At 43.2% G+C, this 24,675-nt stretch overlaps 1 protein-coding gene across 1 annotated transcript in view; it reads right to left on the reverse strand.

The window, feature by feature from the left end:
- Positions 1 to 14,276, reverse strand: part of eif4a3 (eukaryotic translation initiation factor 4A3) — a 29,058-nt gene extending 14,782 nt beyond the window's left edge. The window contains exons 1-7 of the mRNA XM_079843894.1: positions 14,009 to 14,276; positions 11,071 to 11,143; positions 10,916 to 10,982; positions 8,871 to 8,933; positions 8,659 to 8,791; positions 2,952 to 3,032; positions 2,728 to 2,869 (exon numbers count right to left, since the gene is read on the reverse strand). Of these exons, the coding sequence (XP_079700020.1) occupies positions 2,728 to 2,869; positions 2,952 to 3,032; positions 8,659 to 8,791; positions 8,871 to 8,933; positions 10,916 to 10,982; positions 11,071 to 11,143; positions 14,009 to 14,162 (713 nt within the window). The 5' untranslated portion in view covers positions 14,163 to 14,276. The remainder of the gene's footprint in view (positions 1 to 2,727; positions 2,870 to 2,951; positions 3,033 to 8,658; positions 8,792 to 8,870; positions 8,934 to 10,915; positions 10,983 to 11,070; positions 11,144 to 14,008) is intronic.
- Positions 14,277 to 24,675: the final 10,399 nt, after the last annotated feature.

Consider the following 24,675-nt stretch of genomic DNA (forward strand, 5'->3'; position numbering starts at 1 on the left):
GCGCGCGCGCGTGTTATCAGAGACACGGCTCGGCTCTCTGTGTCAGAAAAAAGCTGAGCACTGAACGGATACCTATTGTTGTTTTTGAATAGTGCACAATCGCTTTAAATGTTGAAACTGGCAAGCGTTTAAACGCATTTACTTGACAAACTTTATGAGCATGAAAGTGAAAGCGATCTGCTTCGGGGCTTGCGCGCACCGTCTGTGTGTGTGTGTGTGTGTCAGCGCGTAGGCTATAAGAACAGCAATTAACTGACCTGTATAAACTGTGTAAAACATGCAGTTGCTATAGTGATTGTGGGCATCTATAAACACAGATAACTGCTCCTGCATCTGTGTGTGTGTCTGCAAACTGCACTTGATGTGACTGACGGGGCGGAGTCACGTGAAAACCCAAATAACCCACATGGGAAAAATACGTCGGTTAGAAGTTCTGAATGTCGGTTTCGGTTATTTTTCGATTAATCGTACAGCCCTACTTAGTATGTCAATGTAAACTTAGCATGTCATAATTTAGTATGTCATATTTTGCCTTAGTATGTCGTAGTGCTGGGCGGTATACCGGTTCATACCGAATACCGGTATTTATTTATTTTATGATATGAATTTTGATGATACCGCTATACCGGTATATGTCGCTTAAACAGCGTTGGGAACGCAGCGCAGCGCGTCATTGTTTGAGAGGGGACGCTTTTCACTGATGCGCTGTATTAAGAGCAGTCAGACTCAGTTGAGATCGCATTACAGCACAGCCTATGGCTGAACCCTATTCTCTCATTCACTATTCCTCATGTTATCACTTTATTTGAAGGAGTGAATGAAAACGTGCGTGAAGTCGGACAGGCAATGTGTGTTTATCGGCTGTACACTCGTTACTGCGGTGCAATGGGATAGAATAAGTGCACTCATAATGTCCACTAGGGTTTAGGACACCACTACAAAGTGCTGTCCCCTCCAAATAATGCCCTATTAGAGGTTCTGTGGGCGATTTCAGATTCAGCCCTTGATTACAGTGGAGATTTCAAACTACACGCGGCGCGCGAGAGAGAGAGAGAGAGAGAGCGAGAGAGAGAGAGCGAGAGCGAGAGCGAGAGCGAGCGAGAGAGAGCGAGAGAGAGCGAGAGAGAGCGAGAGAGAGCGAGAGAGAGCGAGAGAGAGCGAGAGAGAGCGAGAGAGAGCGAGAGAGAGCGAGAGAGAGCGAGAGAGAGCGAGAGAGAGCGAGAGAGAGCGAGAGAGAGCGAGAGAGAGCGAGAGAGAGAGAGAGAGAGAGAGGTTTCTGCGCGGAGCCGCGATGAGATTAACAACGCACACCACATGGATCGTATAGCACTGATATAGACCGGAGCGAGCGCGTTTAAAGTTATGGACATATTTCATAAACTCTAGTGCTCTAGTCTAGACATGAACCAGAAGCGTGTGCGCGCGCATATTTCATCACGTCTTATTAAAATGAAATGTATGCACTGATTACACTGATATAACCCATGTCTGATCACCAACACGAATGTCTGATCACGAACACGATGGATTATTCTGCTACACAAAAGACAATGATGTAAATTAATAAATAAACTGATAATTCAAAGAAGAATGGGCAAAAAAATAACTGCTTTATTCTTTCTGTGTTAAACTGTGATTCGTTCAGAGAGTGCTCTAAATGTATTGCAAATATCCGCATTTCTCCTCGTTTTGGCAGTTTGTTGTTATATAGGGTTAGATTTTTAAAATGCTTAAGGTGCCCTCAACTCAACTTGTAATATTCAGGTGTCTGTAAGTATGTGTTGCAGGTCTGTGTTTGTGTTTTATTGGTTGTTGTCTCTCCACGGCATCATTGTGTGGGGCTTAGTAAACCTGTATTAACTCTAGAGTGGAATTTTTCTACAATATTCACTCGTCATGACAGTAAAACAGGGCATTCTGGTCAATCTACTGCAGTATTTCCTCTTAATCAGTAGAAAATGTGATTAACACCTGGTCATGCATAGGGGGAAAATACCGTCATATACCGTGAAACCGATATAATTTAGAAAAATACCGTCATATACCGTGAAACCGATATAATTTAGAAAAATACCGTGATATACATTTTTGGTCATAGCGCCCAGCACTAGTATGTCATAATTTAAACTTAGTATGTCATAATATTTTGCCTTAGTATGTCAATGTAAATTTAGCATTGTCATAGTTTAGTATGTCATAACTTTGATTTAGCATGTCAATTTAAACTTACTAAGGCAAAATTATGACAATTTTGACATACTAAATTATGACATACTAAGTCAAAGTTATGACATACTAAGTTTAAATTATGACATACTATGGCAAAATTATGACATGCTAAATTTAAATTATGACATACTAAGTCAAAGTTATGACATACTAAATTTAAATTATGACATACTAAGGCAAAATTATGACATGCTAAATTATTAGGGGTGGGAATCTTTTACCATCTCACGATTCAATTCGATTCCGATTCTTGAGGCCACGATTCGATTCATAATCGATTTTTGATTCAAAATGAGTAATATGAGCCCGCGCATTTGTTGTGCTGCCGAAGTACTTGGTCTTCATTTTGCAAAGCTTGCGCAATGGCTATACAGCTGAATAAAATTATGCTGCATTATTTTGCTGTTTAACACTGTAAAGCTGCTCTGAAACAATCTGCATTGTTAAAAGCGCTATATAAATAAAGTTGACTTGACTATGATCGGTCCTCAGGCTCACCGTTTGACCAGGATGCGGATGGGGTCGGTCATGAACTTGTTGGTCATCTCCAGGATCTCGTGGGGCAGGGTGGCACTGATCAGACACACCTGAGTGGCGGGCGGCAGGTATCGATACACGTCGTAGATCTGCTCCTTAAACCCTGTGGAGGCACACACTCTCTTCATTAGCCGTGAGGAGTCTCATCATCATGTAATCTGGCCAATCTCAGGGACTCACGCTACCTTTGTTGAGCATTTCATCCGCTTCATCCAACACCAGCATCTTAATGGCACGAGTCCTCAAACTCCTCCTGCGGATCATGTCTGAGAGAGAGACAGTATGTCAGGATTACACCACACCCTCCAAAGGCGGAGATCTGAGCGGCTTTAACACATCAACTCATTTAACCCTCTGGGGCTCTTCGTCATTTCTGACCCAATTTTTTTTTTTTTAAATATTAAAAATCATAGCTTCATTGGAATGGTCCGAAACTTGGTGACTTTATTGGTACTTGGTATATAAACACACAAAAATTGGGGACAGGATTTGAAAAGTCTAATGTGGCGTTCACACCGGACGCTAATCGCGTGAAGTTGGACGCTTAAACATGTTGAGTTTATTCGCTTCAATCGCGCGTGAAATTCTCTGCAAAACAGACGTGTCGTCTCGTTGAGAAATGTCTGAAATGGGCTGTGTTTAACACGTCTTTTTTTGTTCAAATCTACCGTTAATGTGACAAAACGTAGTTAAGAATTTTTCAGTCGATAATGTAGTTGTTTAAAGCTCAAATCAGTGGTTTATTTATAAGATGGCTCTGATGTCTCTGTGGTGTGTCTCGAGCTATAATTCGTCTTGTAACGGCCGATCTTTGCTCTCATGGATCTATAATTTGTTCCCTGGCGAATCGTTTAGGCTGAGGGCAAAGTGAAGTTTCATTACTTTATATTTTTAGGCTATAACTGTACGTTGCAGTTGTAACGTTAGCCTACTAGCACTGACTGTGAATGTTTGACTGAATTGTTTGCTTTATTTCATGTATAGCTTGTTATACATTACTCATACTTTTGTATTATTGATCAAACATAAACTTGCATTTAACAAAAAGAGACTGTGTTGTGTTTCATGTCATTTAATGTTATCACAGTGATAATCATATTGTGATAATCATTGCAATATGACTGCTTTAATTTTACACAAAATGTCAATGGCCCCACACATGCTAAAGGTCATACACTGGACCTGGTATGCTCCTCAGGTATTACCCCAACCAATCTACAAACTATTGGCTGTTTCTGATCACCTTGCAGTTACGTTCTCTGTTACTGTGCAGAACACACATAGGAAGTGTGAGAAAAAGATCATTGCATATCGTAACATTAAACAAGTATCCATACAAAACTTGTCAAACACTCTAGAAGGCCATCTGATCAGCTATCCTCCAAATCGTACAGTCGATGACTTGGTTAATGACTATAACCGGGCCTTGTTGCGTAGTCTGGACTCTGTTGCTCCCCTAATAACTCGATCTGTCTCCTTCTCCTGTCCTGCTCCTTGGTATACTGCTGAACTCCGCCTCATGAAGGCCACAGGACGGAGGCTGGAGAGGTATTATAAAAAAACTGGCCTTACTGTCCACCGGGAAGCCTACAACGACCATGTTAAGAGCTACAAAGATGCTCTGTCCAAGTCCAAAAATAACTATTATTCAACACTTATTGGTAACCAACAACATCAACCGAAACAGCTTTTTTCCACTATCAATCGCCTACTCCGCCCACCTGACAACCCTTTACCACTTGACGTTCTTGGCCTATGCTCCAGATTCCAGGATTACTTCCAGGAAAAGGTTGAATCTATCCACCAGCAACTACAGCAGCCAAGCACCTCTCATCCAACGACCCTACTGCTGCTTGACACAAATTTCACAACAGTCTTCACGCCGGAAGACTATCTTTCCTCTTTCCACATGCTCAACACAGCTCAAGTTTGGGAGCTAGTGTCAAAGGCAAAGGCTACGACCTGCAAACAGGATCCAATGCCGACTGCACTGGTTAAGGCATGTCTTCCAACTCTGGGTCCCACCCTTGTCAACATCATCAATACCTCATTGTCTTCTGGGCTGGTCCCCACCAGCTTTAAAATTGCTGCGGTGATCCCTACACTTAAAAAGCCTGGCTTAAACCACGATGATCCAAGTCACTACCGCCCGATCTCCAACTTACCTTTCATCTGCAAGTTATTGGAAAGGGCTGTGGCTGCCCAACTTAACCATCATATGCTACAGCACAACCTCTATGAGCCATTTCAATCAGGGTTCAGGACACAGCACAGTACTGAAACGGCCCTAATCAAAATCACAAATGATCTTCTCATGGCAGCAGATTCTGGGCATGTCAGCATCTTAATACTTCTTGACCTCTCAGCTGCCTTCGATACGGTATCCCACACGATTCTGCTCCCTCGCCTCTCAAATCTCATTGGCGTCACTGGTACTGTATATTCCTGGTTTAAATCCTATCTCACCAACAGGCAACAATACATCACCCTTAAGGATATTTGCTCTGAATTGGCGCCGGTTTTACATGGTGTGCCACAAGGATCGGTACTTGGCCCTCTACTGTTCAATATCTATTTGTTGCCTCTTGGGATGATTATCCGGAAACATGGATTACATTTCCACTGCTACGCTGATGATACCCAGCTCTACATCAGTACTAAGCCTTCCACACCTCTTCCATCAACTGCCTGAAGGACATAAAGCTATGGCTGGTCAGTCACCTTCTTAAACTCAACAAAGATAAAACAGAACTCATAGTGTTTGCTCCTCAGTCACTTCTTAAAAAAGTTGATGACTTCGTACTGGATGTGGATGGCTGCTCAATATCAGCATCTCCTCAAGTACGCAATCTGGGCGTCATTATGGACCCTACTCTCTCCTTCCAGCAACACATTAAACACACTACTAAAATGGCGTTTTACCATCTCAAGAACATCTCTAGACTCCGACCATGCCTCTCCGACTCTGTAGCTGAGACCCTTATCCACTCCTTCATCACCTCCAGACTCGATTACTGTAATGGTATCCTGTTTGGTCTGCCCAGCAAAGCTACTGACAGACTCCAGTATGTACAGAACTCTGCGGCTAGGATGCTAACCTACACAAAACTCGGTTCTCACATTAGTCCAATCCTAAAGAAGCTTCATTGGCTGCCAGTTAAATCACGGGTCAAATATAAATTCCTACTTCTGACGTACAAATCTCTACATGGACTTGCACCTCAGTATCTGACGGATCTACTCCATCCGTACTGTCAAGCTCGGTCCCTGCGGTCCTCAGACAAGGACCTGCTCGCTGTCCCTAAATCCAGGCTACGGACATTTGGCGATAGAGCTTTCTGTGTGGGTGCACCATCACTCTGGAACAAGCTTCCTCATGCCATCCGCTCTGCAACATCTTTAGCAACCTTTAAAAACCAGCTTAAAACACACCTCTTCACTGAGGCCTATGGGCCATAGATGCTCTGGTTTCTCTCCTTCTTCCCTTGCTATTTGTTAAGCGTCCTTGGGTCTTGTGAAAGGCGCTATATAAATTGAAGTTATTATTATTATTATTGTCTGAACCAGATATTAATATACAGATTTTCTCCTCATTGTTGACACTACTAGAGCAAGCTCCTGATTGGTTAACGCGGCGCGAATATCTGGTAAAGCTCAGATTTTTCAACTGGAGCGATTCACGCGTTCAAAACGCTCAATTCGCGCCGCCTCAATCGCGCCGCAGAATGCCATTTCGCGTCTCTGCATTGACCTTACATGTAAATCACTCGCACACATCGCATCCGGTGTGAGCGCAGCATTAGTGGTCGTAAAAAACATAGTCACACTCAGGACCTTCGGGTCAAAAATGACCCCCATAGGAAATGAATGGGAAATTGGCTAAAATATGAAAATACAGAGTTTTTTTGTGCATACAATCTACAAATCAGCCAGGATGCAGAAAAAAAAGGACTCAGTGAAGATCTCTAAAACATCAAGAGTGCAAAACAGACAAAAAAACTCACACACACACACAATTAGCTTTTGGAATGGCACGCGTTTATGTGTGTATGCGTGTGTTTTTGTGTGTATAAGTGTGTGTGTGTGTTTTTTTGTCTGTTTTGCACTCTTGATGTTTTAGAGATCTTCACTGTTGAGTCTTTTTTTTGCATCCTGGCTGATTTGTAGATTGTATGCACAAAAAAACTCAGCCAATTTCCCATTCATTTCCTATGAGGGTCATTTTTGACCCGAAGGTCCTGAGTGTGACTTTTTTTTACGACCACTGAGACTTTTCAAATCCTGTCCCCAATTTTTTTTGGGTGTTTATATACCAAGTACCAATAAAGTCACCAAGTTTCGGAGCATTCCGATGAAGCTACGATTTTTTTTTATAAAACGCAAGATCCACTATAGTGTATAAATGTGCTATTGCGTGATAAAAATGCTCAATGTGTCCACCGGATGGCACCGATCTCATTAAAACATTGCTTTCATGAGGCCTAGGCTTGACTCTAAAATGAAATACAGCTTTAATAAAAAAAATTATATATATATATATATATATATATATATATTAGGGCTGGGCAAATTAACGCGTTAACGCGGGCGATTAATTTTTTCAGCTTAACGCATTAAAAATATTTAACGCAAATAACGCAGCGTCTGTTTTTATATCCAATTTGCTTAGCGTTACATGATCATGCTCCTATTCATGCAAACGCTTCCAAGCGCGACAAGACACAAGAGAAAGAGCTGTATGTCAATGTCCTGTGTGTGTCGAGTGTGTGTGTGTGTGTGTCCTGTCTGTGTGGCTGCGTCTCATGTCAGCTAATCGAGGGACACACACACACACACACACACACACACGCGTCAGTCTCCTGCTCACATCGAGTTCTCTTTTGCTCTTGAACAAACAATAACAACAAAACAGAGAATTTTGAGTATTCTCATATTAGGAGTCTTAAATGAGTTAAATAACGTCTTAAATTAACTGAAAGAGTTGTGAGATAATGAGATGCGCGGCTGTTCTTAAAGTGACAGTAGCACTGATGATGATGTCATTAATGTTCATCACAGAACAACGGGAACTGAGGAAAGTGCAGCTTTAATGATGATTAATCTATATTTCACTTATTATTCATGCAGTTAATAAAGCTGTTTGATAACTATTACATTTCTGTATATGTCTATCAGGGAAGGCCACAGGTAAATATAACATTTATTATAATGGGTTTATGGAAAGATTGTTTTAAGTTCACTTTAATTAAAAGTTTTTAAAGCCTAATAAATGTTGAGATTGTCATCTTTCAGTTGTACTGTAATGTAACGTCATTAATGTTTCATAGAGACATCAGTGATTCTGGCCTTCATTCATAAAAACATGACAATACTACACATATTTAAAATATACTGTCTTTAAATTGTTTATACGTTAATTTGGAGAGTAACTGAAATGACTAAAATATCAAAATATTAAAAACTTGCGATTAATCGCGATTAATTACAGAAAAAAATGTGATTAATTAGTTAATTTTTTAATCGATGCCCAGCACTAATATATATACACATACATTTTGCATTATATTTAATGGGAATAAATGGGTCATAATTATTGCATATTAATCATAAAATTATCTCAAAACACCAAAAAAGTAAAGAAAAAATATATTTCATTGATTTTACTCAAATCTTTTTTTATCTTAATCCCACCCTCCGGGTCATTTGACCCGAAGGTCCTGAGTGTGACCCATAAGTGAAGAGCCCCGAGGGTTCAGCCAATCATGATGGCTCATGAAGAGCCCCGAGGGTTCAGCCAATCATGATGGCTCATGAAGAGCCCCGAGGGTTCAGCCAATCATGATGGCTCATGAAGAGCCCCGAGGGTTCAGCCAATCATGAAGCTCCTCTCACCGAACACTCGCCCGGGCGTCCCCGCCACCACATGCTGCCCGTAGTCCAGCTTCCGGATGTCCTCGCCCACGTTTGTGCCGCCGATGCAGGAATGGCACTGGACATTCATATAGTCTCCCAACGCCAGAAGCACCTGCAGAACACAGGAAGTGACATCATGTCAGACACACGAGGCGAAAACCCCAAAGCATGAGCGTGTTTCTTCTCTTTACCTTCTGGATCTGTCCGGCTAACTCTCTGGTGGGAGCCAAGATCAGCGCTTGAGTCTCTCGAACCTAAAACAGGACAAGACGTGTTTGAGGAAGTAGAAAAACACAATTCATCACTTTCAATATAAATATAGTTTAAATATAAATATAGTTTAAATTAGAGATGCCCCGATCGACCGCCGATGTTTCGGTTTCACTCGTGTTTACGCTCATACATTATGAACCCTAAGGACTAGAAACTAAATTTGATCGCGCACTATGACGGCATTTTCCGACATTAAAAAATTCCCGGCATTTTTAATAAAAAAAAAATAAATAAAAAAAAACGTACTTTTGCGAACTCAGCCTTGACGGTTCGTCCGATTTGCACGAAAATTTAACCAGATCATCTAGTGGTTGTGTTGAAAAGAAAAAAAAAGTTGATTCGTCAAACCGTTTTCGATAAATGCACGAACAAATTTGACGTGGCGGTTGCGGAAAACACACATAAAGCTATATCTCCGCAACGCTTTATCGTATTCAAACCAAACTGGGTCCATGTCATCCAATTTCACCATATCGGCTATTTTGAATGATGTGCTAAAATGCTGTATTTTATGAACTCATGAACGGATTGTTATGAAACTCGGTTTGGGTCATCAGCTCGATGCCCTGAAGGAGCCTGAGAAGTTTTGAAACAGCGCCACCTAGTGGAGATTTTTTCTCAAACGCTTATAACTTTGGGTGAGATTGACTTATTTTCATGGGAGGAACTTTTATCGTCTCCTGAATCCTCGCCGAGTCCAGCGATACCAGACTCGCCAGGTTTCGGCCTATGGTTTGTGCAGCGTTGTAATTTAACACTTATAAAACGTTAGCTGATATCTTCGAAACCGCTAGTCCGATCGAGACGAAACCAGCGCCAGAAGTTCAGAAACACAGTTCGATAGCTAAACGCTAATGCCCAAATGACAAAATATTGATAGTAAGGGGGAGTAACATCCAATCAAAGTCAGGTGTCAGTCATTATTTACCTGTTTTTTCATATTAATGTCAATGGGTGGGTTGCACCAACAAGGATTAAACTAAACTCAGTTTAGAGCTAATCTAGGATTTGTTGATCTAGGCTGTATTTTAAATCGAGTCGTGTTGCACTACTTAATTTTAAACCCAGGTTAATAAATCGGGGATTAGAATTTAACCTGCGATTAAAACCTCCATTTACGATTATTTTCGCCATTGACAGCAACAATACTAATATTACATTTCCTTCTTTATTGACCACCAGAAACTCTCTCTGACATAAGTAGCTCTTGCCAATAAAGGAAATAAACTTGTAAAATGTCTTTATAAAGCGCTATGTAGAGAGAGAGCAATAAAAACAGCGCGTGCGGAAAAAAATAAGCACCTCTGAGACCTGACGACACACACACTGGTTCTATATCTGTTCAATCATCCGCATAGTTTAATTGTAGGTTTATTTTATTTAAACCTCCTCACATGTACATTTAAAATTAATCCATAATTGAGATTTAAATCTGGGTTTAAAGATATGGAGCAACAGGATTAAAGCTAATCTATCTTAAATATAAATTAAATCCAGGATCAAAATGATGGTTTAAATGGCTTATTTTTAAACAAGGTTAAAGTTTGGTGCAACTGAATTATTAGATAAACCTTGATTTAATCTAGATTTAAGATTAATCCTTGTTGGTGCAACCCTATAACTCCAAAACTAAATGAGAGATTTTCACCAAAATGTATGGGCTCACTCTGAGGACACATACAAAATGGTGGGATTGAGCCTATAATAGTACAAAACACGAAATTCCTATCGACTACAAAGCATTTTTCAGCCTGAAATCATCTTAGATGTGTGTAATCGCTCATTGCTGCCGCTGATCTGACACTGTCGTGTTGGCATGTCTTGTCTTTGGCCTCAGTGATGCTGCTGGTGATATATGTGTGTATTATTATATTTCTCTGAAAGGCAATCGGCAGGTCTCGCTTCATCTCGAGTCTCAAACACAGATGATCAGAGAGTAGAGGAACAGAAGCGCCACACACACCTGGATATCCAGACACTGCAGCACAGAGATGCAGAAGGTGGCCGTCTTACCGGTTCCAGACTGAGACCTGAGGAGAGGCCAGGGTTACTCAACACGCGTTACACACACACACACACACACACACACAGAGACACACACACGCCAGCGGGACTCACTGAGCGATGACGTCTCTTCCCTTGATGATCTGTTTGATGGCTCGCTGCTGGATGGCTGACGGCTTCTCAAAGCCTGAACGCAGAAAACACACACATCAACACACACATCAACACACACATCAACACACACATCAACACACACATCAACACACACATCAACACACACATCAACACACACATCAACACACACATCAACACACACATCAACACACACATCAACACACACATTAACACACACATTAACACACACATTAACACACACATTAACACACACATTAACACACATCAACACACACATTAACTGAGTTAGTGACCGCAGGTGTCCAGCAGAGACGTTACCCTAGTGATAGACATCCCATAATATATGATCAAATATAAATAACCTTATGTGCAAGAATATAAACAACTTCATTCTGACACAGACACTCACACACACACGCATATATACACACACACACACACACACAGACACGCATATACACACACACACACACACACAAAGACGCATATACACACACAGACTCTCTCACACACACATATGCACACACACAAACACACAGTCTCACAAACATGTACATATACACATACAGACACATACGTGCAGGCACTCATATATATGTGTGTATATGTATATGTGTGTGTATGTATGTATGTGTGTGTGTGTGTGTGTGTGTGTGTGTGTGTGTGTATGTATGTATATATACATACATACATACACACATACACACACACACACACACACACACACACACACACACACACACGCAAACACTCCCATATACAAACATAAACGTGCACACAGACAAACATACCCACACACACATATACACAGACACACACATATACACAGACACAAACACACACATATACACAGACACAAACACACACATATACACAGACACACACATATACACAGACACAAACACACATACACAGACACACACACATATACACAGACACACACACATATACACAGACACAAACACACACATATACACAGACACAAACACACACATATACACAGACACAAACACACACATATACACAGACACAAACACACACATATACACAGACACAAACACACACACATATACACAGACACAAACACACACACATATACACAGACACAAACACACACATACACACACATATACACAGACACAAACACACACATATACAAACACACACACATACACAGACACACACATATACACAGACACAAACACACACATATACAAACACACACACAGACACAAACACACACACACATACACAGACACACACATATACACAGACACAAACACACACATATACACAGACACACACACATACACAAACACACACATATACACAGACACAAACACACACATATACACAGACACACACATATACACAAACACACACATATACACAGACACAAACACACACATATACAGACACAAACACACACATATACAGACACAAACACACACATATACACATATACACAGACACAAACACACACACATACACAGACACAAACACACACACATACACAGACACACACATATACACAAACACACACATATACACAGACACAAACACACACATATACAGACACAAACACACACATATACAGACACAAACACACACATATACACATATACACAGACACAAACACACACATATACACAGACACAAACACACATACACAGACACAAACACACATACACAGACACAAACACACATATACACAGACACAAACACACATATACACAGACACAAACACACATATACACAGACACAAACACACATACACAGACACAAACACACATACACAGACACAAACACACACATATACACAGACACAAACACACATATACACAGACACAAACACACATATACACAGACACAAACACACATACACAGACACAAACACAGATACACAGACACATACATTTACACACAGACACACACACACGCATATACAAACATAAACGCACACACAGACACACACATATACAGACACAAACACACACATATACACACACAGACACACACATATACAGACACAAACACACACATATACACACACAGACACACATATACACAGACACAAACACACACATATACACAGACACAAACACACACATATACACAGACACAAACACACACACATATACACAGACACAAACACACACACATACACAGACACACAGACACAAACACACACACATATACACAGACACAAACACATATACACAGACACAAACACACACACATATACACAGACACACACACATATACACAGACACAAACACACACACATATACACAGACACAAACACACACACATATACACAGACACAAACACACACACATATACACAGACACAAACACACACACATATACACAGACACAAACACACACACATATACACAGACACAAACACACATACACAAACACACATATACACACACACGTGTATATGTATGTTTGTGTCTGTATGTATGTGTCGGTGTATATGTGTGTGTCTGTGTGTGCGTTTATGTTTGTATATGCGTGTGTGTGTGTCTGTGTGTAAATGTATGTGTCTGTGTATATGTGTGTGTTTGTGTATATTTGTGTGTGTGTGTAAATGTATGTGTATATGTGTGTGTGTCTGTGTGTAAATGTATGTGTCTGTGTATATGTGTGTGTTTGTGTATATTTGTGTGTGTGTGTAAATGTATGTGTATATTTGTGTGTCTGTGTGTGTAGCTACTGACTGAACTGGTTGAGTTTAGCGTTAATCAGAGCAGAATCTCCTCAGGTAAACAATGTAAAGTGGCAGTTATTTATTTAAAGGGCCAGTTATTGTAATATCAGAGTTTGGATCAGCACCGTTCGCGTAATAAGCCTCGTATGGCGCTCTATAAGCGGATATGTGCAGTAATGGAGCATTATTTGCGCGTGTTTACCGTACGCGTAGATCCCGCGCAGTAAATCTTCCCTCAGGCCCATCGTGTCGAACGTCGGCGTCACGTCCACCTCCTCACTCGTCTCAAACTCGATCTTCGTCATGTCTTCCTCCTTCAGGAGCCTCTTCCTCACAGGGACTGCGGCGGCGGCCATTATTATGAATGATGTTTAATATAAACTACGAGCTGAAATATGAAAGCGCTTCTGTGCGCGTACACAAGCCGAACGGAAGAGCCGCGTGTGTCGCAGCTGTGACGCACAATGCGTGAGACGCGCGGTGACGTTAACCTGACTGTTCCCGCCCACTTAATCTCTTAAAGGGACAGTTCACCCTAAAAAAAAAAATTATGTCATTTACTCACCCTCATTGTTGTTCCAAACCTGTATGAGTTTCTTTCTCCTGCTGAACACTAGGAGGATATTCTGAAGAATGTTTTTGTAATCAAAAAGCTGATGGACCCCATTGACTTCAATAGTATTTATTTTCTCTATACTTTGCATATGTATATTCTTCAAAATATCTTCCTAGTATTCAGCAAAAGAAAGAAATTGAAAGAAAGGGTTAATAAACCATGACAAAATGTACATTTTTGGGTAAAAATTTCATCCCTTTAAACGCAATAAACACGCAAATAAATATATTTTATTGGGGTTCAAGCGTTTTAAGGTCTCATATGCGTAAAAAGATATTGTTTTACTTAGCAACCATGCAACCACTTAAATCATAGAAGGGAAATACCATTTACAGCCAATACAAGCGATTTACCACAGGAAATACATGGTTTTCAAAGCTGTATAACAGTTATAGCGCCACCTATGGTCATATCCTGCATATGCTCACTTATTTTCGTAACGTTCCACGCTTTCGTTAAGGATTTATAAGCTTTTCAGTGTATTTGGCCACACCCATTTTCCGAATGACCCTGTAATAGCTACCCAAAGGGCAAAGTTCAACAATTTTTGATACTTTTAGTGACCTAGAAAACCGAGAGAAGTGCACTGCATTTGGTTTTATTCAGATTGAGGGAAAAACATAGGTCTAGTTCACAAAAGCAGTTATTTTACATAATCATGAATATTTAATGAGCGATTTGATTGACAGCAGTGGTTCATGAGGCAAAGTTGTTGAGTATGAGGAGATCTATCAAATTATATGAATATTGTGTGTATGTGTGAAACACCACGTGATTACAGAAGCTTAAACTCGTTAGCGCCACCTAGTGGCTGATTTCTTTCAAAATTCTCACAGACCTCTAAAGCCATGAGTCGAACATGCACACCCAGTTTTGTTCCAATTGTCCTGCGGTAACCTTGTCTGAAAGCCGCTCAAACTTCATTGGCCGATGGTGGCCATGTTTTTTCAGATACGCCAATGTCCTCATAGAAAATTATGACATCTCGGACAAAGACAGTCCGTGCCGATTTTCAAGTCAATCGAACTAATGGTTAACGGTTATCGACATTTAAATTTTTTTTTCCTGTTATAGCGCCACCAAGTGGCCGACCGCCAAGATTTTTTTCACGTGACCTCAGATTTAGCTCATACACACGTGTCCCAAGTTTGGTGAAAATATCTCGTTCCGTTTACGAGTTATAGCCATTTTTAAATGTTTTTTCCTGTTATAGCGCCACCAAGTGGCCAATCATCGCGATTTTTTTCACGTGACCTTATATTTAGCTCATACACACGTGTTCCAAGTTTGGTGAAAATATCTCGTTCCGTTTACGAGTTATAGCTATTTTTAAATGTTTTTTTCCTGTTATAGCGCCACCAAGTGGCCAATCATCGCGATTTTTTTTCACGTGACCTTAGATTTAGCTCATACACACGTGTTCCAAGTTTGGTGAAAATATCTCGTTCCGTTTACGAGTTATAGCTATTTTTAAATGTTTTTTTCCTGTTATAGCGCCACCAAGTGGCCAATCATCGCGATTTTTTTCACGTGACCTTAGATTTAGCTCATACACACGTGTTCCAAGTTTGGTGAAAATATCTCGTTCCGTTTACGAGTTATAGCTCTTTTTAAATGTTTTTTTCCTGTTATAGCGCCACCAAGTGGCCAATCATCACGATTTTTTTCACGTGACCTTAGATTTAGCTCATACACACGTGTTCCAAGTTTGGTGAAAATAGGCTTGTTCGACTTCACCCAGCGATGAGCAGACCGATCGGCGGCTGACTTGAAGCAGTGCATGCCGGTTAGAAATTTTGTCCGACTTGAGGCAGCGCCGACGCCACGTGACAGTGACGTATGTCAACAAAGTGCCGCGAGAGCGATTCGAGAGCAGCCGGCGATTACAGCCGGTGCAGTTTCTCCAGAGCGACTGCATGAAGCTGCACGGGCTCTGATGACGACACAGCCGTTCCACGATTGGCCAGATTCACCGCATGACAGCGATCACGTGTGTTTCGTGTTTATTCTAAAACCTTCAGCTCCACTAATGCGCACAAATCTGTTTTTTATAACAGTAAAACCTCCTTTCATGTAGTCGCGATATTATATTGTCATGTTTATCAAAATATAACTGATTAAAAACATAGACCCCACTTCATTGATAGTGTAGGCTTATATGTTGAACTTTATTCTTGTACAAACACACGCTGTATTAAGCAGTGCATAAAGTATAACATGACAATAATGTCTCTGAAACATCTGTGTATTGCCAAATATTGCATTTATTTCACTTCAGCTGATAAAGTGTGCAAACACAGTGCGAGCGTCACCGCGGGAAGCAGAAAGTGTCCGACTTCACGTCTGTGTTTGCAGCTCCTCCCCGCCTGCACGCGGCTACTCTCGCCGATCAGTTGCATCCAGCCGCAGCCGATGTCGAACACACCTAATATCTCGTTCCGTTTACGAGTTATAGCTCTTTTTAAATGTTTTTTTCCTGTTATAGCGCCACCAAGTGGCCAATCATCGCGATTTTTTTTCACGTGACCTTCGATTTAGCTCATACACACGTGTCTCAACTTTGGTGAAAATATCTCGTTCTCGTTCCGTTTCCGTTTAGCCATTTTAGTAAAAGTGGCCCCGCCCATATGGGATATTGGGCTCCCATTAGCGAGCGACCATGAGGATTTTAAACATTGATATTCCCTCTCCAGAGAATCTTTCGGCACTGGTTTGGTTCTGATCAGGGAAACAACCTCAGACTAGTTCGCAAAAGTAGTTTTTACATACAATCCAAAATACCAGAAACGTAATCCTCCAAGTCCGAGGAGTTTGCGAGTCAGGTAGTTTTGAGCGTTGTAGCGCCCCCATCAGGCCGATTGGGACCAGCTTATCGTTAACTCAATAAAGCCCAGATCAAATCAACAGGTTTTAAAGCAATTCAGATGTTTCTGAAAGTACGGTCTACACACTTCTACCATCAAACCGCATTTAAAGAACTTCAACACTTGAGCTTCTACTCATTCAGACACTACGTCAAGTATTTCTATAGCACTTTAAAAAGATCATTTCATAGAAATACAGGAGTGTTAAAGTAAAGTAGGGTCATCGCGCCTCACTCCAGGATAACAGACAATGGGCAAAGGGGCGGGACGTGGGCGGAGCTGAGGTGATGACTGACAGACAGCAGACACACAGCACCTGTCACTCAAAGGGGCGGGACGTGGGCGGAGCTGAGGTGATGACTGACAGACAGCAGACACACAGCACCTGTCACTCAAAGGGGCGGGACGTGGGCGGAGCTGAGGTGATGACTGACAGACAGCAGACACACAGCACCTGTCACTCAAAGGGGCGGGATGTGGGCGGAGCTGAGGTGATGACTGACAGACAGCAGACACACAGCACCTGTCACTCAAAGGGGCGGGACGTGGGCGGAGCTGAGGTGATGACTGACAGACAGCAGACACACAGCACCTGTCACTCAGAGGGGCGGGACGTGGGCGGAGCTGAGGTGATGACTGACAGACAGCAGACACACAGCACCTGTCACTCAAAGGGGCGGGACGTGGGCGGAGCTGAGGTGATGACTGACAGACAGCAGACACACAGCACCTGTCACTCAAAGGGGTGGGACGTGGGCGGAGCTGAGGTGATGAGATGACTGACAGACAGCAGACACACAGCACCTGTCACTCAAAGGGGCGGGACGTGGGCGGAGCTGAGGTGATGACTGACAGACAGCAGACACACAGCACTTGTCACTCAAAGGGGCGGGACGTGGGCGGAGCTGACGTGAGGTGATGACTGACAGACAGCAGACACACAGCACCTGTCACTCAAAGGGGTGGGACGTGGGCGGAGCTGAGGTGATGACTGACAGACAGCAGACACACAGCACCTGTCACTCAAAGGGGCGGGACGTGGGCGGAGCTGAGGTGATGACTGACAGACAGCAGACACACAGCACCTGTCACTCAAAGGGGCGGGACGTGGGCGGAGCTGAGGTGATGACTGACAGACAGCAGACACACAGCACCTGTCACTCAAAGGGGCGGGACGTGGGCGGAGCTGAGGTGATGACTGACAGACAGCAGACACACAGCACCTGTCACTCAAAGGGGCGGGACGTGGGCGGAGCTGAGGTGATGACTGACAGACAGCAGACACACAGCACCTGTCACTCAAAGAGGCGGGACGTGGGCGGAGCTGAGGTGATGACTGACAGACAGCAGACACACAGCACCTGTCACTCAAAGGGGCGGGACGTGGGCGGAGCTGAGGTGATGACTGACAGACAGCAGACACACAGCACCTGTCACTCAGAGGGGCGGGACGTGGGCGGAGCTGAGGTGATGACTGACAGACAGCAGACACACAGCACCTGTCACTCAAAGGGGCGGGACGTGGGCGGAGCTGAGGTGATGACTGACAGACAGCAGACACACAGCACCTGTCACTCAAAGGGGTGGGACGTGGGCGGAGCTGAGGTGATGAGATGACTGACAGACAGCAGACACACAGCACCTGTCACTCAAAGGGGCGGGACGTGGGCGGAGCTGAGGTGATGACTGACAGACAGCAGACACACAGCACTTGTCACTCAAAGGGGCGGGACGTGGGCGGAGCTGACGTGAGGTGATGACTGACAGACAGCAGACACACAGCACCTGTCACTCAAAGGGGTGGGACGTGGGCGGAGCTGAGGTGATGACTGACAGACAGCAGACACACAGCACCTGTCACTCAAAGGGGCGGGACGTGGGCGGAGCTGAGGTGATGACTGACAGACAGCAGACACACAGCACCTGTCACTCAAAGGGGCGGGACGTGGGCGGAGCTGAGGTGATGACTGACAGACAGCAGACACACAGCACCTGTCACTCAAAGGGGCGGGACGTGGGCGGAGCTGAGGTGATGACTGACAGACAGCAGACACACAGCACCTGTCACTCAAAGGGGCGGGACGTGGGCGGAGCTGAGGTGATGACTGACAGACAGCAGACACACAGCACCTGTCACTCAAAGAGGCGGGACGTGGGCGGAGCTGAGGTGATGACTGACAGACAGCAGACACACAGCACCTGTCACTTAAAGGGGCGGGACGTGGGCGGAGCTGAGGTGATGACTGACAGACAGCAGACACACAGCACCTGTCACTCAAAGGGGCGGGACGTGGGCGGAGCTGAGGTGATGACTGACAGACAGCAGACACACAGCACCTGTCACTCAAAGGGGCGGGACGTGGGCGGAGCTGAGGTGATGACTGACAGACAGCAGACACACAGCACCTGTCACTCAAAGGGGCGGGACGTGGGCGGAGCTGAGGTGATGACTGACAGACAGCAGACACACAGCACCTGTCACTCAAAGGGGCGGGACGTGGGCGGAGCTGAGGTGATGACTGACAGACAGCAGACACACAGCACCTGTCACTCAAAGGGGCGGGACGTGGGCGGAGCTGAGGTGATGACTGACAGACAGCAGACACACAGCACCTGTCACTCAAAGGGGTGGGACGTGGGCGGAGCTGAGGTGATGACTGACAGACAGCAGACACACAGCACCTGTCACTCAAAGTTAAGCTGAGCAGATTTCTGAAATGGAAACCGGGGACGTGAGTGGTCAAAATATCACTAACATCTCTAACATCATTTGTTATTATCTTTTAAATAAAAAACAGGGACAATAAATGTTGTTGTTGTTGTAGTTGTGGGTTCCCTATATTATTATTAACATTAATAAATATTATGATTTAGTTTGATTATTAGGATTTTTGGTCTGGATTTAACACACTTCCACACACCCGCAAAAACAAAAACAGTTCATATAGTGACGACAGTAAACTCGGATTCACGATCTCTGCGTACACCACGGATTCGGTAGTTAAAAGTGTGTTTATTAATGAGCTCCAAACATTCGTAAATATGACGCGCGTGCACGCTCATTTATAATTAGCATAATCCCGCCCATGAGTTACAACTGCCAATGACGTGTCAGGAATGCTGGAATCTTCTGGACTTCTTTCTCAGGTTTGGCTCCAGTATTTTGCATAAATGCTAAAGAGACTAATTGGCCATATGCCTAGCAATAAATATTAAATGATCATTTGTCCATCAAAGCATTTTAGCCAGCTATAAAACGCTATGATTGGTCGGTGTAGTTTTTGTCCCGCCCCTCCTCCACTGTGATTGGACGGCCGGGTAAAGACGGGGCAAATCAACTCTTGAAATATTATTATGCTACATAATAAAATACGTTTGGCTAAATGAGAACACAGAGCGGTCACATGTTTAACACACCATTCACTCGTGGTAGAGAACATTTCTTTCGTACTAACATTTAGAAAATACGAACATTTTCGTGAATCCAAAAATGTACGTCAAAGCAGCTTTACAAACGATTTACACACACATTCATTCTGCTCGTGTTTCATGAATGAGACCCATATTCCTCCCTTCAGATCCATTTGAATAAATATTGCACACATGATACAAAATTAATTATTCCAGTGTTTGCTGCCATCTAGTGGAAACAGCCCAAACACGTCTAACACAACATATCCTCACATGTTCATCAGTTAGCAGTGCTTCATGACACTCCAGAGGCTTCCTGTAGAATGACACCAGTGGTGTGTGTGTGTGTGTGTGTGTGTGTGTGATGGGTAGGGTTAGGGGCAGTGTGTGTGTGTGTGTGTGTGTGTGTGTGTGATGGGTAGGGTTAGGGGCGGTGTGTGTGTGTGTGTGTGTGTGTGTGTGTGATGGGTAGGTTTAGGGGCAGTGTGTGTGTGTGTGTGTGTGTGTGATGGGTAGGTTTAGGGGCGGTGTGTGTGTGTGTGTGTGTGTGTGATGGGTAGGGTTAGGGGCGGTGTGTGTGTGTGTGTGTGTGTGTGTGTGTGATGGGTAGGTTTAGGGGCAGTGTGTGTGTGTGTGTGTGTGTGTGATGGGTAGGTTTAGGGGCAGTGTGTGTGTGTGTGTCTGTGTGTGTCTGTGTTATGGGTAGGTTTAGGAGCAGTGTGTGTGTGTGTGTGTGTGTGTGTGTGTGATGGGTAGGTTTAGGGGCAGTGTGTGTGTGTGTGTCTGTGTGTGTCTGTGTTATGGGTAGGTTTAGGAGCAGTGTGTGTGTGTGTGTGTGTGTGTGTGTGTGATGGGTAGGTTTAGGGGCAGTGTGTGTGTGTGTGTGTGTGTGTGTGTGTGATGGGTAGGTTTAGGGGCAGTGTGTGTGTGTGTGTGTGTGTGTGATGGGTAGGTTTAGGGGCAGTGTGTGTGTGTGTGTGTCTGTGTGTGTCTGTGTTATGGGTAGGTTTAGGAGCAGTGTGTGTGTGTGTGTGTGTGTGTGTGTGTGATGGGTAGGTTTAGGGGCAGTGTGTGTGTGTGTGTGTGTGTGTGTGTGTGTGATGGGTAGGTTTAGGGGCAGTGTGTGTGTGTGTGTCTGTGTGTGTCTGTGTTATGGGTAGGTTTAGGAGCAGTGTGTGTGTGTGTGTGTGTGTGTGTGTGTGATGGGTAGGTTTAGGGGCAGTGTGTGTGTGTGTGTGTGTGTGTGTGTGTTTGTGTGATGGGTAGGTTTAGGGGCAGTGTGTGTGTGTGTGTGTGTGATGGGTAGGTTTAGGAGCAGTGTGTGTGTGTGTGTGTGTGTGTGTGTGTGATGGGTAGGTTTAGGGGCAGTGTGTGTGTGTGTGTGTGTGATGGGTAGGTTTAGGGGCAGTGTGTGTGTGTGTGTGTGATGGGTAGGTTTAGGGGCAGTGTGTGTGTGTGTGTGATGGGTAGGTTTAGGGGCAGTGTGTGTGTGTGTGTGTGATGGGTAGGTTTAGGGGCAGTGTGTGTGTGTGTGTGTGTGTTTGTGTGATGGGTAGGTTTAGGGGCAGTGTGTGTGTGTGTGTGTGTGTGTGTGTGTGTGTGTGTGTGTGATGGGTAGGTTTAGGGGCAGTGTGTGTGTGTGTGTGTGTGTGTGTGTGTGTGTGTGTGTGTGATGGGTAGGTTTAGGGGCAGTGTGTGTGTGTGTGTGTGTGTGTGTGATGGGTAGGTTTAGGGGCAGTGTAGGGGGTTAGAATATACAGTATGTACAGTATAAAAACCATTACGCCTATGGAAAGTCCCCATAAAACATGAAAACCCAACATGTGTGTGTGTGTGTGTGTGTGTGGGTGGGAAACTTTTACACTTGGGTCGGACAAATCCAGGCGGAAATCCCAAATATGCTCCCAGATCTTAATGTCATGATATTGAATTTAAGACATTAAAGGGATAGTTCACCCAAAAATGAACATGAGCCCATGATTTCCTCTCCCTCTCGTCATCCGAGGTGTGTGTGTCATTCTCCTCTCAGACGAATATAATCTGAGTTATATTAATAAAGTCCAGGATAATCCAAGCTTTATAACAGCAGTAATAGTTGCTCTGTTTTTGAAGTGCATCTGTGCATCATATAACTGCTCCAGCGGCTCTGGGGTGTTAATAAAGGCCTTCTGAAGCGAATCAACGCGTTTGTGGAAGAAAAATATCCATATTTAAAACTTTATCAAGTAAACTTTCGGCCTCCGCCTTCTGTGTAAAAGTGTTGAATGTTGAAAGTGAAACTCCAGATGTGTGTGTGTCGTCATGACGAGCGGAGCTGAGCGTTAGTCTCTCCATCCGCAGGGGAACTTTACACACTTCCAGAAACTGAACAGGGAAGGCGGAGGCCGAAAGTTTACTTGATAAAGTTTTAAATATGGATATTTTTCTTCCACAAACGCGTTGATTCGCTTCAGAAGGCCTTTATTAACACCCCAGAGCCGCTGGAGCAGTTATATGACGCACAGATGCACTTCAAAAACAGAGCAACTATTACTGCTGTTATAAAGCTTGGATTATCCTGGATTTGTGTAATATAACTCAGATTATATTCGTCTGAGAGAAGAATGACACACACACCTCGGATGACGAGAGGGAGAGGAAATCATGGGCTCATGTTAATTTTGGCTGAACTATCGCTTTAATGTCTTCATTTGTGTAAGGTCAGATGAAGACTCGGCTCTCCCGCTGACTCTGATTGGTGGAGAAATCTCTCTAATGAAATATGCAAGAGCACAAAAGAGCACACGTTCCTCTATCTCTTCCAGTCCTGGAAGCAGTTTTTAAATTTCTTGATCGATGTCTTTTGAAAGATTTCCAACAAACCATCACCGATTACGGCGCAATCCCAATTCTATTGTACACCCGTTCCCTTGATAGAGTGCCAAATATTCCCCTCAGAAATTGGACAGCACTACGACACCGGTAACGCAAGAGTTACTGACAATATGTGATGTAAACATCGACCGCGTTATGAAGGATGACCAGATATATATATATTTTTTATTAAAATGTATTATTCTATTATTAAACCCCTTAACTGTCACTGTCCCGCTGGTGGGACTTTTTTTTCGTTGCATATATTTTAGTAATGATCATAAATTAGGTATCATTCGAAAGCTTACGAACTGAAAATTCATCCTGTGCAAACCGTTTTGAAATCGGACATTGTGTTACCATGGAAACGGTACTTTAAATTCTTCTAGCGGGCTCCTCCCCCTAGTGGGCGGCGTCATGTTTAATTTTACATTTATTTGAACTACTTTATAATCGAAATCTTTTCTAATCTTGACACAAATCTTCGGAAAGCTCAGGGCCCGTGTTTATCAAGCTTCTCAAAGTACATTTTAGTCTCAAGTGCTGAGAATTCATGAAATTTACTTTCAGACTTAAGTATAAAAGCAAGTAATCAAATGTCTTAAAGCTGAGAATCCTCTTCCTCTCCCAGTTGAGGAAGGAAAAATGTTTTTGAAATATTGGACGATGAGCGGTTTGGACTGAGCAAGCATCATCTTTTTCAGCGCTGGTTAATTTGGCCATTTTATTAAAGAAAAGATTCCGCAAAAAGTAGAGCTTCTTCCTCCACCAGTTGTGTTTTCTTTTGGATTATATCATCAAGTGTAGCTTCTATAAGGGCAGGAGAGGGAACAGAACACCGGTTTAAAACTATGATTAGCAAGACATGGTGGAAAATGTGTTTATCTTTCATTTCCAATGTGAATATCATGATGTATTCTCTCTTGAAAAATCTTTATTGTGTGTTGAATGCAAACTCCCCTTCAATGAGAATTATCTGAGAATATTCTTAAATAAGGACATCTATTCAGTGATTGGTTCATGCCTATGACATCATCCAAAATCCTGTTTGTGGCACAGCAAAGTGTCGTAAATCAGCTCTCAGATTTAGTCCTACACTTCACTTAAAGTATGACTGAGATGCTT

This window comes from Gobio gobio, assembly GCF_949357685.1.
Source record: "Gobio gobio genome assembly, chromosome: 19".
In the NCBI taxonomy this organism is placed as follows: Eukaryota; Metazoa; Chordata; class Actinopteri; order Cypriniformes; family Gobionidae; genus Gobio; species Gobio gobio.